General features: G+C 38.5%; 2 protein-coding genes across 5 annotated transcripts; both read left to right on the plus strand.

Moving 5' to 3' along the window:
- Positions 1–1879: 1879 nt before the first annotated feature.
- On the plus strand, positions 1880–5938 carry LOC100367392 (uncharacterized). The gene is made up of 5 exons (XM_002740779.4): positions 1880–2005; positions 2883–2922; positions 3357–3515; positions 4351–4511; positions 5225–5938. Coding segments are annotated over exons 2-5 (462 nt in total). The 5' UTR covers positions 1880–2005; positions 2883–2921; the 3' UTR covers positions 5366–5938.
- Positions 5939–6055: 117 nt separating this feature from the next.
- Positions 6056–18359, plus strand: LOC144364551 (uncharacterized). 4 transcript variants are annotated; one of them, XM_085495920.1, is made up of 6 exons: positions 6056–6475; positions 7404–7662; positions 10254–13009; positions 14308–14377; positions 16122–16334; positions 17979–18359. In XM_085495920.1, coding segments are annotated over exons 2-6 (3084 nt in total). In that variant the 5' UTR covers positions 6056–6475; positions 7404–7661; the 3' UTR covers positions 18023–18359. The 4 variants fall into 4 exon arrangements, with proteins under 4 accessions (XP_085352046.1, XP_085352044.1, XP_085352043.1 ...); XM_085495918.1 differs by lacking the exon at positions 17979–18359 and having other exon boundaries at positions 7404–9343; positions 16122–17948; XM_085495917.1 differs by lacking the exon at positions 17979–18359 and having other exon boundaries at positions 16122–17948.
- Positions 18360–18622: the final 263 nt, after the last annotated feature.

The raw sequence follows: 18622 nt of genomic DNA on the forward strand, positions 1-18622 counted from the left end.
CAGCGCGACGACCACCGCTCTTTAAACATTCCACTTGATTTAGCACGTTCATCCAGTACAGCGTACACATGCGACAGTATAATAATTATGAATCATTTTAGGCTGCAGGGGGGGATTTCTGATGCAAATATTTTGAGAAGACTGCAATTATCATATATATGGTATATATGATAATATAAAATTCTTCACCTGTGAATCGCCTGATTTTATTACTTCGAAAGATTGTGTGCTTCACGTAAGAGTACATACTTGTACATAGTTGATTTCTATCAAAACCTAGATTTTCGTTGTTTTTGGTGGTGCTGTCCTTTCCTGATCGGAACAGATGGAGTGACGACACATCAACCGTAAGTTGCACTTTGCAGGTAAAGTTTTCAAGTAATGCTTAGGTAAAACGTATTTAAGTGGAGTTAACGTGGCGGGAGAGAAGTGTGTAAATTATTGTGAATTATACATAACACATTATTTAAATTATTTTTTCGTGAAACGGGTTTGTGAGTTGAATTACAGAAGAGTAGTTCCAGTGGGTGGGGAGGTGGGGGGGACTGACTGTACGTAATTGCCCTGTATAGATGTTGTGTCGTGTGATAGGAGTTTAATTAGCATATGTAATTAGTGTTACTACATGTATTTCTAGTTTGCGTGGTAATTATATTGATAACTGGTGCATCTTGGTCGTGTGGACGTGCTTGAATATACGCTACTAGTGGTTGCAAGCAGTTGCAGGCACTAATATATCTACCCTGATTGGTTACTGGTGGCACTGGCCGTGTTAGAAGCTCTGTGGACTTGATTTGGATGGTGGGTGAAGTATCGTCTATGCCAAGCTTTGAGGAGCGTGACAGAACACAGCATGACCACGATATGATATCGATGCCGTAAATTTTACCACAGTTTTTGCTTTGCATTAACCCCCTAACCCAAGGGTCATGTATGGCCAATTCGCGATTTGTGCATCGACTTACTCAGAGAACTTGTGCCCTTCACATAGATGGACAGTAGATTTTTAATTTCTGTATATATATTAATGTGATATTTTCTTGTGCACAAGTTTCATGTGAATTCCGTAAATGAATATGTATTTGTATAGAAGGTTTAGAAAATAAAATATATAGTTTGATAAAGTTTATGCACGTTGTACAACACCACCCATTGTGACCGAGTTTGTGACATTCACTACGATGTTATGGTAAATGCACTATATAACATGATAAATGAACTCATTGAATGGACTATCACAGGACTGTGGTACTGTGTACCATGGTTGTGGCTTTCCATAATACAGTATACATTTTCTTGTTTACTCGTGTGATAGTCACGGTTGGGACTATATTAGCTTGATATGTATAACTGTTGTTGGAGAACAGGTCAACAACATCTAGGAACCAGCCGTAATAAGGTGGAATTTGCGAATAACACATTTTAGTCTCTTTATTATATATTACCGGTACTGATTTTAGAAAGGATTTTTCATTTTTCCTGAAGCCCTATCCAGACATCAATCGAGGCAAATCTAACGTCATGCCCCTTCTCTAGACGTAGTACACGTGTGTGAGAAAATTGACCAAGTGTTGATGGGAATCGTGATTTAACCAGCATGATAATATTTACTAATTGTAAAAAAACCCTCTACAGTTAAACTTTGAAGTGGGTGATGTTTACATTGTACTCAGGTGTTGAAGTGTTGCATGATGGGTTCGACGACACCTAATGGGCATTAATACTCTAGCACCCCAAAACAAGCCAATCATTAACGTGAAATGTGTGCATAGCTTGCTGGCGTAACCATAGTTACCGTTGTTATACATTGAACAATAACAACTCGAGGACCATTGTTATGAGGCGCGTTGACCTCATCCACTCAATGAATGGAGCAGGTCATCGGATCATTGTGCGCGTTTCAATTATACAGTGCAACATCCACAGTGTTGTAGCTGAGCCCTCACGGTGTACACCGAATCTGACGTAACACAAGACAATATACTGCATATCCGTGCCGTTCTGGGTAAGTTCTAACACCAATTTACGATTTACTGAATATATATATTTATATATGCATGTTTGCATATATATCATGTACATGTATCCCTATGGCAACATCGACCAACAGTAACAATTGGTTTTAATACTACCTGTTGTTTACACCACCGACATCGCTTGTAGTTATACATTGCCAGGGAGGCCAGTGTAGCTGACGGTAAATAATCATATCATGTTTTACTCAACACATTATCGTACGTTTTATTAGCCATGGGCAGAAGCTCCAAAAATTTTAGTGTATCTGTTTAGATGTTTGTTTTTTATTACGTACTATACGATTGAGACTTGAGGATCTGTTGGAACTTTACCATTACAATGTATCCTTGATTTAACCCTGTTGTTCACTGGACACTCGATTCAAGTATGTTACGAGACACTATAAGTCAATGTCCTTCTCAGTATTACATTGTATGCTGCTAAGTACATGTGATCAGCTGGCCGTCTACGTCATTTATAATTCATAGAGTAACACTTCCTGTTTTGTTGTATATGGCAAAGCATATAAATAGAATTAAATAAACCATGGAGGTAACACGAAGCGCGTTTTTATACGGAATTCAATTCGAGTAGAGAAATAGTCACATGGGGGTACGAGTCAGTGTTTCTTCGGTCATAGACCCTGTGTCATAGACCTGCCGATGATTCGGTCGAACCTATCACTTTATCTGGTGCGTCTAACGTGATGTTTGGTCTACAGTACACAGGCCTCCCAGACGAGGGCATCGGAGCGAAACCAGTACAGAATATAGAATATAAAATATATGAATTAAGTTGTTTCCTAGGCAACGGTGGTTTAAGGCGCAATGTCAACACAACAGTAATATTTACTTTCCATTTAATAGGCCTGGCAATAGGTGGCGCTGTCTAACTAGATTTACATAAGTAAGTATTATCTACTGTGAAACATGTCTTTTAGCTAGCATGTTATTTTAGCTAATCTGTAATTTCGCTAATTCAAGATGACAATAATTTAAAATAAAGTATATTCTCACAATGGGAGTGTTGGCACTTTAGCTAAATTAAGATTCAGTTAATTCATGCATGGAGTCAAATTCGCTAAAATGGCATGTAGCTATTTAAACATGTTTTACAGTATTTTCCTACTATGATACGAGGCGAACATATTTCTGAAATATAGAAGATCACGATATTTATTTTAATGGCGTCCAAACCGATACACTGAGTAACCACTTTGTCTGTCTCCAGAAAAACAAATGTATTCTTTTATAATAATAAATAAATGTTTACATATCAGTAATTTGCGATATAAAGTATATGTCATAATAGTTATATGACAATTATATTTATTTATTTAGTGAGCACGTGGCCAAGTTTTGAAGAACTCTGGGAGAACTATCCCAATTACAGGGACTGGGATTCCAATACAGAAATACAACGATTATGCAAACTACAGACAGATTTGTACGGCACAAATACATGCGCTATAAGATTGAGTCACGCATTAATCAAAGCAGGTAAATATATTTCTTCGTCTACAAACTAGTATATCCATTTGATATAGGCTAGCCAATATCAAGTGTATATTCGTATATATTCGCCATATCGTCATACCACTAATATGCGATGGAGCAATATTATTATACCCCCTATGTATATGTATATGTATATGTATTGCAATTGCCATCATCTTTGTATATCATCGTACTACTAGTATATAATCACATTCGATGTGCAAATATCGCTATAAAACTCAAGTTATATCACATGTTGGACTTCGATTGGCGTTTTTATTCGTTTCTATGGATTTTCTTATATTCGATTCACCACGCTTCGCCTCACTTCAGAAATCTGAGACCTGTACAATAACCGCATAGCAACGGTGACGAGTTTATTATTATTTATTTAAATTTCACCTACTGTTGTACTGATTGGCCAAGGGAATAACACACTCCTCAATCAATCGCCAGTTTTAATGCTCATGGAAGAAACAGAAATCACACGAACTCCACTGCAGGTGATAGGAACTAGCAGCCTTTTCGACCAATAAATCAATCAATTATTAGGATAAAAAGTGGTACTAGTATTCCTTTTATTTTCGTTACATGTACTAATTGGATCTTTACTAAATGACACGTGACCACATAATGGTTGCATCTAACGGAACATAGATTTTCAATTAGTGGTCATTATGAGCTTTCATAAATAAGTATTTTGATTTGGTTTGAAACAATTCTTCTATGAAAATAATGTTTGTGTAAACAAACAAACAAGGCCAGTAATTACTATTGGCTGCCTTATTGTGTAATTCAGCTTCATCGTATAATATTACCAATTTTTTTTCTAACGCAGGTCATGATCTTGATGATCTAAAAGAAGGAGAGTTTAATTGGTCAGGAACTCACAATTGTGAAGGTGACAAATATATCATTGGTGCTGCAACCATGCGTTGTTATTTGGAAAGCCGTAAGGGTCCAGCCAGTCTCATTTCAAAAGATCAAACAAAATATAGGGTAGGTAACTGGACTTTTCATTTGTGTGTATTATTTGTACGATTATCTAGCGCAATATATAAAATTGCCGTTGGTAATCTGTCGAAAACAAAAACACCAACGAACGCCATTTTACATCATGAATACCTGGAGGGAATGTGCCCATCGATTTCGTTACCGATCCAATTTACATACCATTCACCACGGTCACTACTGGGTACACATATTTCATCGTGGCTCACGTGCATGACACAGGGTCAATTTACATACCATTCATCACGGTCATTACTGGGTACACAGTGTTCATCGTGACTCACGTGCATCACACAGGGTAAATATACATACATTCACCACGGTCACTCCTGGGTACACAGGGTTCATCGTGGCCCACGTGCATCACAAGGGTCAATTTACATACCATTCGCCACGGTCACTACTGGGTACACAGGGTTCATCGTGACTCACGTGCATCACACAGGGTCAATTTACATACCATTCACCACGGTCACTACTGGGTACACAGGGTTCATCGTGGCTCACGGGCATCACACAGGGTCAATTTACATACCATTCACCACGGTCACTACTGGGTACACAGGGTTCATCGTGGCTCACGTGCATCACACAGGGTCAATCTACGACAGTTTGAAACTTTATAAACACATTTTTACAGGTGCTCTAAAAGTGAACAATTATACACGAGCCTCAAACTGTTTATTATTTACTTTTTACAGGGTAAAAAAGGCATAATTATATTTGAAGGAACATGTGGTCTACGAGGTGCTACTGGTCACGTGGACCTATGGGATGGCAACAGATGTGCTGGATCTGAACACTTTAACGAGAGCAAATATATTAGGCTTTACGAGTTTTAAAAAAAAATCACCAAACTTGACACGTGGTGGCGCTATTGCACAGTCTTCTTTTACATTTGTTGTTTGTTGCTTTGTCCATAGCATGTAGCATGTACAATTGTTTGAATTCGTATTTACTTCTTAAAGCGAGGGAGTCGTCACCTGCGCATGCGTTAGATGACCATAGCGTGTCATTGTTTACAAACATGCGTCTACCCAAGAGCCTTAGCGTGTGTTGTTATCGTCGCTTGGGACTCAATTCCCGCGCGTGCGCAGGGGACGACACTCCCGCTCTAAAGTAATAGTATTCAGTGCAGAAAGCGATAAAAATAAAAGCAGAATAAGGTTGCCTAACACATCAACCACACATACATAAGTATAATCGCAGTTGAGATAAAATAACATTATTTGGATATCGTGAATTCACGGTCCGATAGAAAACCAACGCCAATCAGTGGATGTCGGCGACCAGAGAATTGATCGTAGTGACGCCAATCACGTTTAACAGTTATTATACAAATGTCCTTGACAATGGTATTTTTATTTAATTTTAATAGATTTGACAGAATTTTGTAATAAAATCACGATAACTAATCCTTCTCAACCAGCTTTGTAAAGTCGTGTGGGATTGCGCTGTAGATGTATAGAAGTCTGGAGCTGGTATTCCATTTAAAGCGGGGGAGTCGTCACTTGCGCATGCGGCAAACGGGCATAGCGTTGTTTTTCACAAACATGCGTCTACCCATGAGCCTTTGTGTTTTAGCGTGAGTACTTTCCGTTGTTTTGGAGCACGTGCGCAAGTCTTGACCTCTCCATATAAAGCGAATTTAAAACGATGAACGTTGATTCTGTGTGAACACTAGTGGTATCCATGTGGTCTGTATAGTCGTGCGTCTTTCATCTCGATCAGCAAACGCCTTCCATATATTAATTGATTGTCCTACATTGATGATATTTAGTTTTACAAAATAATATGGGATCGCTGGAGCCTCCATCCACTGTCCATTTTTATACACTAGATACCAACCGACAAAGACTATGTATACAGTTTATTATAGTTCCTGGGCTCACTGTTGGTTTAGGTTTAGCAGTCTTTTGATGAAGCCTCACGAATTGTTCCCACGAGAGCAGGTAATTTATATCATGTTTTTACCAACTTCCCCCGGGTTTCCACGACCGCGCACCGACCTTTGGGCCAGAGTGTAAAATATCTATGTATCTAACTTTCAGAAATTTGATTTTGTCACACTCAAATCTTCATTATATAATCGGCAAGTATATGGTACCCCGAAAAGTGGCACAGCGATCATATACGCATTTTTATTTGGGTCAGGCATTCCCAGAACTAACATGCAGTCTGAGAGAGTACAATGGATAACGCTGGAAGTCTAAGTCTAAGTCACACTGCGTTGGCACTTTAATTACTGGCTGACCTAGTTGTACCATTGATGGCTTCGCGATAAGAGCGTTTTGTACACAGAGTAGAGTACATTTCAGCGCGATAAAAGTTACGGCTATTTCCTCATGACATCATTTCTAAAAATATACATTTTTGAGAAAGTCACGTGGTATATATTATGAGCATGCGTAGTAGATGTATGTTTTGTGGGAGTATTTTGAAGAGGAAATGTTTTTCGCCACTCCACTCTAAACATATTCATACCATCCACATTTATTCGTGATATATGTTCTCTGAATATTCCACAGACAATAAATATTAAATTTGAGAAAACGTAATCTCAAACATTTATCCATCCCAGTTTATTTGCTAATTGAACACCTCCATTCGGCCATTGGCACGTCGTATTCGAAGAGTAACGTCATACACTCTATATAAACTTACGAACGCTTTCAGGCGTTCAATTATATATCCCCAAACGATGTTTGGAAATAATTGAACATAATTAAATAATTAAACAGTTGACTCACTTAGTTCATTATTTGTAAAAGCTATCTATTTTCACGAACTGTACATCCACTACACTACGGGCAAGGTTATGTCAGTTTTGCTATGTTATACATGTACTTGTTATTCACATCACTCGATTCTAATTCATAGCGATGTCGGCGTAGTTTCGGAACGTGATTGAGTGAGTGTTATAGACGGCCATCTTGTGAGCTGACTACCGAGGCTGATTGCTACTGCCGAGAATTTGACACAGCCATGCACGTTATAAACATCATTCTCACTGGATTGAATTTATATTCATACCTTCTAAGCACGAGCTTGTAGTATCTACAGTTGCAGCATCATGATGCATTCATATCTTGTGAACTCATAATTAATACTCGCCTGCTTCCGTGAGCAACACTTTCAAGTGAGTTGTATATGCAACGTATTCATGAGTAGATATATTGTTCGGCCTGTATACCAGTATATGTACGAGACTCAGTGTCTCTGAGCCCTGATACCAACCACCAGGTGGCCTGGTTACATCACAATTGACGCTTCTATTCAAGTAAGCTACTTTGCCTATTATCCTTCATTTCGTTAATCCACCGCTAACTGTAAACCTTGTAAACAAACCTTAAAGCGTGAAGCATGTGTGCTGTGAGAATTGGGGTTTTACCCAACCCAGAGGCGGCGATCTTACTAGGGGGTCCGGGGGCATGCTCCCTCTTAAAAAATTAAATCTAGACTCTCTGAAACGCTATTTCCTGTATTTTGAGGGACACATTTCGCTGACACAAAAGGTTTCAGCTTTATTTATTTTGACCGCCCTCTCTGCCCCTCCTGTGCCACCGCCACATCAATTCCCATCCCGCCTCATGTATGACAAGTCACAACATGTTTGAACAGGGTGATAACTCTTGTTATGTCTGGAAACCGCAGACATGTCGGCATCGTCTAATCGACTGTGGTGAACAAATTCGATGGCGTGCGAGGTGCAAAATTGTAGGACCAGATATACTGATTTCAGAATGATTCATTTTCTATAAAAACAAACGCAATCCCTCATAGACTTATGTTGTACACCGCGCTTTTGAAACTCCAAAAAATACCATTGTTTGTGAGCGGACATATCTTTCTGAACACATGGCCTGACTGACCTACAATCAAAGTGAGCCTTGGGAATGTATGTAGTAGTATTGGTGTACTACATCAGAAAAGTTTTTTTCGTCCAAACGTAGTATTGGAGGGAGGGGTGATGACGTACATATACGGTAACCATGGATGTAATAAAATCCTTCCGTCAAGTACATGTATGTGCGTAATTTACAATTACTGGTAGTAACGTCGATAGCGAAAATTGGGTGTTGCCAAGATAACCATTACTTTATTATAAACACTACGTGTTGTCACACACATTAACGTTATAAATTGAGTTGTTTTCCGGTTTGATAACTTTTTTGTGACCAATTTTATCATGAACTCATACATTTTACGCATGTCTTAATAACGCACTACTCATGTCGAGACACTGTTGGGGTGTGTCATTCATAAACTATTATTGTTTACGAAATAACTATTTTGATATATGTGTTTGCGAATGTATGTCATCGGTTATTAATAGTCATTGGTAGATTGCGACATGTACTCATTAATTTACTGATACTTAAAGTACGGGGACACTAACGGTAGTTTATCGCTTGTTTGGGGTCGACGTTCTAGTAAGTTGTAGTATTATTTCTCGGTCGATTCTGACAGAAAATTAACGATTTTGGTATTAAATGAATTGAAACAACAGTTTATACTACTGTAATTCATAATTAAATTTTATAATTTGCGACATCAACAACATCGGCGAAAAACAGTGCACCACAATTAGTCTCGTATGGCAATCCCAAAAATGATCACTCTCGTTCTCAAATAAAAGCGGCAGGTTATTGCAATATTAATGTCGTATATTTTATTGTATTGTTAATTTATGAGTAGATTGCAGTGATTGGTCTCAGTGAGCTAAATTATCTAACTTCTGTAATTATAAAACTCCAGTGTACTGTATACCTCTTCATTATTAAATGACCGTTTACGATTACATTGAATACAATTATCAGGTAAATCAAGATATTGAGTCGCGTTTGTACTTTTATACAGGTTCTTAACTATGGGGTACCGTTTGTATATTTATAAAATAATAATCATATAAATAATTCAATTATATGATAAATATTGAAATATTATTTGCATATCATGAACACGGCATTGTGATGAATTTGTTTTTGCGTATCTGTTGACTGACTTAATTAGTTGATTACGAGTGAATGGCTGTGTTATGTCTGTCATCGTTTCGGCCCATTTGAGGTTCTGGACGGAACTCGACTCAGTGATTTAGAACTAATTACGTGATAACCGTCGCTATTCGGACTACTATTTCTGACAGTTGGTATTCGTAGTTACTAATATAGTGAACGATTAATCAAAAGATATGACGTGTTCAGTGCTTTGTGTGATTGGCTTTATGATTGGGGCGAGTCTTGACACAGTCTAGAGGCAGTCTTGGATCAGCCTTGCGATAGTCTTGGGGACTTTTCCCCAGGGTGCTGTGTCTTATAGAGTGCTCGACTGACCGACTAAGACGAGAGTTGAACGTATTTTGTTGTGTGCGTCTATTTGACTGTAAAGTTTAAGTGACTTTCCCGATCCCGTACCTCAAGGGGACGCGATAGAGAGACCAGACGAGATCCCCTCTGACACGTGTGGAGAACCCCAGAGGAGAAGAATCTCCCCCCGTGATAGCATACTCAATTTGTATAGTTATTACACTAACTCTATATACTTAGACTCACGTTTTTTTTTTATATTACTTTCTTTGATTATTCGTGCCACCAGAAAAGCCTATATATCCAGTCCATTGTGTTTTAGAATATTTAGAAAACTTAGCTCAGCTACTGAATCACGATTTGCAATATTAAATGTGAATATATGTTATTATCAAGTTTATATGTTTTATTATTATATCGTCAGTGCCAACTATGGAGGAGACTGTGAGAAAATGGCTGAATAAAATGCATCTCGTTGATCAATACAGCGTACCATATTTGTCCAAAAAGGGATCTGTTGATGAACTTTACGAAGATGTATATCAAACAGGTGAATTACAACAAAACAGAATCACCATACAACTGTTAGGGGATAGTAGAGCAGGGAAGACAAGCTTAAGAAAGCACATTATGGGTGAGCGGTTCGACCCAAATGAAGGCACAACTCTGGGAATTGAAACCAGAATGTGTGAACACACGCTTGCTGATGATAACTGGAAACGTGTAGATGAAATTCGAAATGATGAGTTTAACAATAGTGCAGGATGGCTTATAGCCAAAAAGTTGACCACAACAACTGAACGAGAGGGAATTCAACATGGAAAAATCATGTTTCTCTTCATACTTTTACTCTTTGCAACACTTTTCTTTATTCAACAATTACGCTTCCAGAATATATTTATATTTACATTAGGAACGGGTTATTTGTTATTGAGATGCCTGATTGAACATGGCACAGCTTTTGAATTCAGTTGTGGAGTGGCACTTTACGCCGTATTTGCAGACACTTTATTCCAGTACTTCCGCAAAACAGTGGACATGGAAAGCATACAATATACCATTATGTTTAGCAATTGTTTGGCATTTAATGTCGGGTTTGCTTTTGGAACATTTCTAGGATTTGGGTTTCACAACGGCACCGTCATTGCACTTATCTTCATGTTGGCTCCAGCCAGTGAGCAGATGGATGCATTCACTGCCACCATGGTATTAGATAGACTTGTTTGGATAGTTGGTGCCGTATTTGGTCTTTTCATGATTGCAACTATAACTGACTGTAAACTTTGGAAGAACTGCACAATATGGCTCAGAGTAAAATTTGTTATTCTTTTATCAATTGTATTTGGCGCTGTTATGATGATCTTTTCTGATTTAGTCATTTGTTCAAACGCTAAACTACGTATATTATTTTTGTCTTTAATGATATCTCTTGGAATTGTCCCTGGTTTGGAATTTGGTCGGTCACTATATACACTTTTTTGGGTTCGAGTGAGCCAGGTATGGTGGCACTTGATAACAATATCACCAAGTGTTCTGTTTGCATATCTCTGCGGTTGGAGTTTACCTTTAAATGAAGATCTCCCATCACTGATAGCTATTAGTGGATTGTTTATAATCGTGTATACCGAGTTACACCGCACTGTGATTATTAAACGAACACAACTGGCGAGGTCCATCAAATATCATGCCAGGCAACGCCAGCAACTACAAACAAAAATATTGCCAATAAGGAGCCGGATTGATGACTTTGCGGGCAATACTGTGTTTTATGACTCGCACCAACTGTTCATTGCTTCACATGCGATTTTCTTGCTGGTTTTCAATCTTGAGAGGTTCGAATTCGAAAATGACTGGAATCAAGAATTGGAAAACATTGTTTTCTGGCTCCAATCAATTTACACACATTCAAGTCATCCGGACTCTCTCATTTTTCTTGTCGGGACACGACGGGACAGTGTTCCTTATATTACAAGAACAAAGATAGCCTCTTTTTTGAAGGATGAACTGTATAATTCCAGGTCCTTATTTACAAACCGACTAGCCTTAAACAAAAACAAAACTCCATTGTTTGTAATCGAAAATTCAAGTCAAAAAGACGATAAAGATGTAATGAATTTGAAGAACGCAATACACGAAAGAACTTTGAAGTCTTCATATATGAAAGAAGATTATCCAGTTAGATGGCTACACTTCTTTGAATTCATCTCAGCACATCGACATGATGACCAGGTGCTTGGTGATGATGAACGAATACGTCCAATAGCGGAGTGGGTAGATGCCTATGAATATGCCAAAACAAATTGCGCAGTGAAAACCAATGCTGATATGGAGAACATGCTGGAATTTTTTCACCAGGCTGGATATATTTTGTATCACAAGAAAGACCCAGTCTTGCGTCAATATGTGATTCTCGATCCCCAACTATTAGTGAATATTATGAAGTGTATAAAACTGCCTAAGGATAATGATAGACAGCCAAAAATGGCATGTCATTGGATTCGACTCTCTGATGAGGGTATCATACATTCTGATCTTTTGCAGCATCTGTTCAAGGAGTTTAATATCAACGCAAATTGTTTAGTGACTTTATTAGAAACATATGGATTCATTTGTCCAATCGGTAGACTGTCTACACCACCCCATGGATTTGAAGTGGAAGAATATATCGTGCCATCAATGAGGCCGGTTTACCGTGATGACCCTGACAATCTTGGACCGGAGAAACCATACAAGATGTTTTTCTTTGATTTCGGTTTGTTCAAACCAGATTCAATTATGTTACGTTTGATGGCCAAGTGTATACAAATATCGAAAGATTACAAAGTGTTTAGGAATATTGGAATATTTAATTTGGATGAAGAATTTGTCGTTAGACTCGAAGTTGTTTTGAACCTTACACAGCAGCACCTCATCAAAGTAAGCATCAAGTCGGCCCAGGGGTCAAATCCTTATATCATCATCGCTAGACTCAATGGATTCATACAGGCCATGCGATGTCGAGAGTTTGAATGTACTACGTATACTTGTGGGATTCTCTGTACCTTACCTCATGAAAATTGCCAAGATATTTTACATATCTTACCATTGGCCAAAAATAATGAAGAGTTTCCAGCCATTGGTTCAACAATCACCAGGTATTGCAAAGGTGTACCACAGACAATTGATATTAAACCGGACGAGGTAGGTTTGAGTCATGATCCCTCGGTATTTCAAAATGTGACGGCATCGCTGACGAGTGATCCTTCACATATTAGCCATATCCCTTAACGCCGAATGCGACGAGGGATGTGGCTATACTGTGAATGGCGACTGCAAGATGACGTCACACGATAGAGCAATACCGGGGATTTGTAGATACAGTTTCCAAGACGTTGACAAGTTTCTCGTAGGAATTGATTGATTTTTATCAAATAAATGATTAATTAGTTGGCTCAAAATGTTCAATATGAGGATGAACACTGCGTATTTAAACGCACAGTTTAAAGGGCGACAGTCGTCACCTACAAAATACCTAATTAAAGCTTGGTAACGTCTCAGTTTGTACTCGTTGATCTGCGCAACAGTCAAAGTCGCCATCTTTGTTCGTATGAGACCCATATATCTCGCGCATGCGTAGCGCGACGACTACCGCCCTTTAACCTTATACATTTATTAACACATCAAACTAAGTTGGAAAGCTATGCTCGTTATCAACATCAATGATCTCATTAGCAGTGTTTATGAACAAAATCGTCACCTAAGGTGACTTCCAGAAATGCTTTCGAACAACATTAACTTTCATAACTTACACGTGTACATTGTACATTGGTAACAATTCACGTAGAGCTATTAGAATATGTGAGATATGTTTACGTTGGCCATTTGTGGTGCTTGAGTAACATTTTCTGATCAATGGATTGTGTATTTTAAGGTCACCAACACTAATTAGCAGCTAATTAACATATTGAATTTCAAGCAGCATCATGATGGCATCCAATGAAACCTTACTTTAATCACAGTCCCTTTATCTCAGGGACTGTGCTTTAATGGAGTCTGTGATGTATTCGATAGTTTTGCCAATATAATATCACCATTTTGTACCAAATTGTTCAGACCTGGTACCCATGCTGAATTATACTTTTTTTTCAAGTGCAGAAGAATAAATACCCTATATACATACTAAAATCATACTGTTTCAAAGTTGAGGTAACATGAATTCATGAGATTCCTCTTGTTCACTCATTATTACTTTACACGCGTGTACGCATCAAATAACTAAAAAATTTATACCAATAACACTTATTTTACGCGTTTTTTTTACTTCAGCTTCCGTGCCATATTTTATTCGGAACCCCCCTCTCTCTTGGGAAAATTTTACATTTGAAATGCCAGGTAATATAGTGAACAAGTAAACAAACATACCCCCACGTACACGATTCAGAATCTTTCGAGGATTACGTGTGTTGAAAAACTAAACTATTATGTGGTTTGAATTTCAGATACGTCGGTTTGATAATAGTATTGCTGGAATGCGTGGCACATTGGACTGTAAAGTGAAGCACACGCAAGGTAATATATTATGCCCCAAGATGGGTTGCAAGTTCAATAATTATCGTGTTCGATCATACTATAGTCTGTGTTATCTTCGTCGATAGTCGGCTGTTATGGACCGTTGCTTATAGCTGTTACAATAATGGCATCCACGTTACAGATCTCAGCACCAGCCGAGAGTTGGAATGAGTCGGCACGTTTTGAAACGTTTGTGCGAACGGTCTGGACCGAATCGGCACGTGTCGCGAAAACTCTATCTTGCTCCTAACATGGAGCTTTTTTACCCCAGACCATTCGTCCCGGTGTTATCGCTATCGCCACACGAGACTCCAGCTTGTCTCCTATACAATTTGACTGCGCACATCCAGAAAGTAGATGTAGCTGTGATTGGTGGAATACTAATGAGTTGAGTGTCAATCAAACGCCCACGCTATCTTTAGTAAACAAAGTCACGTGACACGCGCCATTTTAGTTTTGGCAGGCGATTTCAAGGCAGCACGCTTAACCCTTTCGTTCACAGGTTGGGAGATATTAGAATGACTGACAATTTCACGCCACTGTTTTACATTATTGGCGGATTTTTCTGCGCTATCAATCTTTCTCTTACAAACTAGACATAGATGAGACGACAGAGTCGCTCCTTTCACAACGTCGCACTGGATCAAATTGGAAAGACGATTTCCATAAGTTATCCCTCCTGCTTTTCCTGGCTTGAATAAATTCACACACGACTTTAACTGTCCACAAACTCGAAGACTACACGAACACAGTCTACAATAGTCGTCCGCAACAATATGTATGTATTTCTTCGGTGTACTGATGCACGAATGCACCGTGACACGGTGTTTCTCGGGTGTCGCCATGCTGAGAATGCCGCCGGCGCAATTTTTCACCCAACTCGCGATTCTGTTTTGCAACATTTTATCAATATTCCCTTTGACAAAATCGCCGACAAAAGCACCGCTTTGCTGATCTTTTGTTCTATAATTCTTAATGCAAACACCGACCCTAGTAGTAATTAGTAACGTCGCCTAGTACATATGAACGGTCGTCATTGCAAATCGAACATCCTTTTGAAATTTGGACGTCGGGAAGGCGATTTCAAGGCACCGCACTTAAATATTAGCAACATATTTTTCTGAGCGGTTGTTTATTCTCTTTCAAACGAGACATAAATGTGACGACATAGTCGATTCCTTATCCACCGCTAAGAATGCCGCAATGTTTCGTTCGTTTTGCAACATGCCACAAATCGTCGAAAAAACACCACTTCGACGGAAGCTTGCGTAATAAGGGGGTTAAAACAAGAAAACAAATACCATGTTTAATACATATCGACCTGTTTTACTTGCGAAAGATAACGGAACATGAACTCGTTTCGTGCGACTTCGGAACCCGAAGGAACACACCAACAACGTTGAATTTACTCGCTATCTTCCAAATATGGTATATTAATTTATTCAGTTGTTTATTTAGAGTGACGTCCGCGGTCGAATGCGATTGGCTATTGATGTCAGTGCAAAGGTCATATGAATATTAAAATTAAATGGGCGGAAGGAAAATTGTATAGGAGACAAGCTGGAGTCTCGTGTGGCGATAGCGATAACACCGGGACGAATGGTCTGGGGTAGGAGCTTTTTTAGCTCCATGGATGTACTCTGTCAATGTTGACATTCAGGATTAGTTGGAACAAAAATATAAACACGTTATTATTATATAATACAATTATGAGCGTAATATCTGCATTTGTGTTTCTTTTCAGATGAAGAACCACTTATATACGACGTCTATGTGATTTGTTCAAAAAACGATGAATTGTGGGTAAAGCATAAACTCATACGTGTCCTTGAAAATGACGGACTCTTGGTGCGTGTAAATGCATTTGTGACTTATTCGGCTGAGAATCTAATTTATCTGAAACAATGCCCAGTCGTCATGGCAATCATCAGCAGACATTCTGTTAAACACAATCGATGTAAGGATGAACGTGAATTGTCTTACTTGTACCATGACTCTGATCACGTGATCCACATTTTCTTGGATAACCATCCAACGGCGAGGGCAGCAATGAAAAAGTTAAACAGTCCGTGTTTTGATGCCCTGGAATATAAAGTAAATGAGTTAAACGAAGTTCTACTAGAACACATTAAGGAACTTTTGCACCTTTAAATTGTGATGTACAGTAATTCAACCCAGTTAGATCAGGGGTTTGGTCTCCACACAATACTGCTGAATGCAAATGATATTTAAATTTAAAAAGATGATCACGTGACACTATTGCTAACTCAAAAATGCTTTCAGAAAAAAAGTCGAACATTTTAGTCATCGAAAATATTGGCGATCCACCCCTAGATAGGATGGCCCTTTTAAGCATCACGTTCCGTCTGTCTGTCTGTCTGTCTGTCTGGCTGGCTGGCTGTCTGTCTGTATGTCTGTCTGTATGTCTGTCTGTCTGTGTCGGCACTTACGTATTGACTCTCCTGTAACCTTTTTTATTTGGGCCGATTGCGTTTAAAAGTGACAAGAACAGCACTATAGTTAGTTAGATGGACAAATCTGGTAAAATATCCTGCCAAACCGTTTCTATGACGACAACAAACTGTTCTATTATTGAGTATAATAATGTAATAACCAAGCATTACTAGTTAGGAACTTTCAACTTTCCGTGATATTACTAGATGAGATGTTTACTTCATGGTTTAGTCAATGGCGAGCACATTCACGGTGTCAGCCAATGATTAGCCGAATTATGGGGCCCGTCGAACTTAGGAATGTACTTGTACAGTTGTGCATTGGTTAACTTGGATTCATTGTAGTCATTACATGACATCATTCGACGTGATCGAGTTATAAACGTGTTAGCACGTAACCTTTGGCATGCGTTGCGTAAGTGTTGAGGGCATGCGCAATCAGCACATCGATATAGAGCAGGATATGCCTCTGATATCTTTCACATGCAGTTTTCTCAGGAATGATGTAATGTTTCTGTATTCGTAATTTAAAGCGGGAGGGTCGTCACCTGCGCACGCGCGGGAATTGAGTCCCAGGCGATGATAACAACACACACTAAACGCGTAGACGCTTGTTTGTAAACAATGACACGCTATGGCCACCTGACGCATGCGCAGGTGACGACTCCCCTGCTTTAAATGACTCAAATTGAACAAGAAAAAAAGGTTGTTAACTATGAAAGACACAATTCTGCTTAAAATGATGTAGGTACAGGGCTCCTTTTTTATTTTATTTTAAATTTTCACATTTTTTAATTATTTAGTTATTTTTGTTTATTTATGAATATTTTTGGGGGGTTTTACTTGCCGTTATAGAAATACAACTTAATAACGAAAGTAAAACAAAAAAGTACTCACAAATAACAATAACAAATATATAAATTAAAAAATGTAAAATTGGAGTGTATACCTACATCTGATTGTAATCATTTTGTGGTACATCGTCTTACCAACGTTGCTTGTCGTCGTATCTGTGATAATAAATTAAAAATTGTGAATATCAATACAAATATCCTGTAAATACAAATATAGAAAACCTTTTATTTTACAGAGGAAGATTATAAATAATGATTTATCTATTTTTATTATATTTTGTGTTCACTCCCAAGGTCATTCTTTACCAGGTTTGGTCTTCATTGCGCACATTGGATGAGCTAGTTTTTAACGGCTTCATAATTTCACAACATCACCTGCCTGATGTGAGGTCGCGTGAGTTGCGCCCTCCGCGGTGCTGTTCGACCGGAGGGAGCGCTACTCACGCCTACATGTCAGGTTACAACATCAACAGCTACTTGATATATTCAATTTCCGTACACCGTACACAGTAACTAAAAAGAGGAAAGTAGTAGTTCTTTGTGTATTCAAGGTAACTATCCAAAAAGGGAAACATAACATAACATTCCGCTGTAATTCAATGTGAGGATATGATGCTAACAACGTTTAATATTCTATTATATATTGAACAAATGAATTACTTTAATTTGTTGTATCGACACCAATAAATCTGATGCAACGGTGCAATAATTCGTAGAAAATGCGTGTCATAGACCACTTTCCTGGAAGTCAAAAATATGCCGTTCCACATGCGCGCTTAAGCCGGATATGGAGTACTAGTATAACTTAAAAATGTACGCGTGATATTGTACTTCCGGTTGACCCAACCGACGCCCCCCAAATGTTCTTCTCTCAAATATCAGCAAACTGACATATTGTATTTTCTATGTATCGACATAGCAACCGCGTTTCTGCACCC

Source organism: Saccoglossus kowalevskii, chromosome 22 (genome assembly GCF_978046115.1).
Source record: "Saccoglossus kowalevskii chromosome 22, keSacKowa6.1, whole genome shotgun sequence".
NCBI lineage: Eukaryota > Metazoa > Hemichordata > Enteropneusta > Harrimaniidae > Saccoglossus > Saccoglossus kowalevskii.

Coding starts and splice junctions, on each gene's coding strand:
- LOC144364551 (XM_085495917.1), top strand. Junction 13,010..14,307: donor TTGATATTAAACCGGACGAG/GTAGGTTTGAGT, acceptor TTTGAATTTCAG/ATACGTCGGTTTGATAATAG. Junction 14,378..16,121: donor TAAAGTGAAGCACACGCAAG/GTAATATATTAT, acceptor GTTTCTTTTCAG/ATGAAGAACCACTTATATAC.
- LOC100367392 (XM_002740779.4), top strand. Junction 3,516..4,350: donor TCACGCATTAATCAAAGCAG/GTAAATATATTT, acceptor TTTCTAACGCAG/GTCATGATCTTGATGATCTA. Junction 4,512..5,224: donor AAGATCAAACAAAATATAGG/GTAGGTAACTGG, acceptor TACTTTTTACAG/GGTAAAAAAGGCATAATTAT.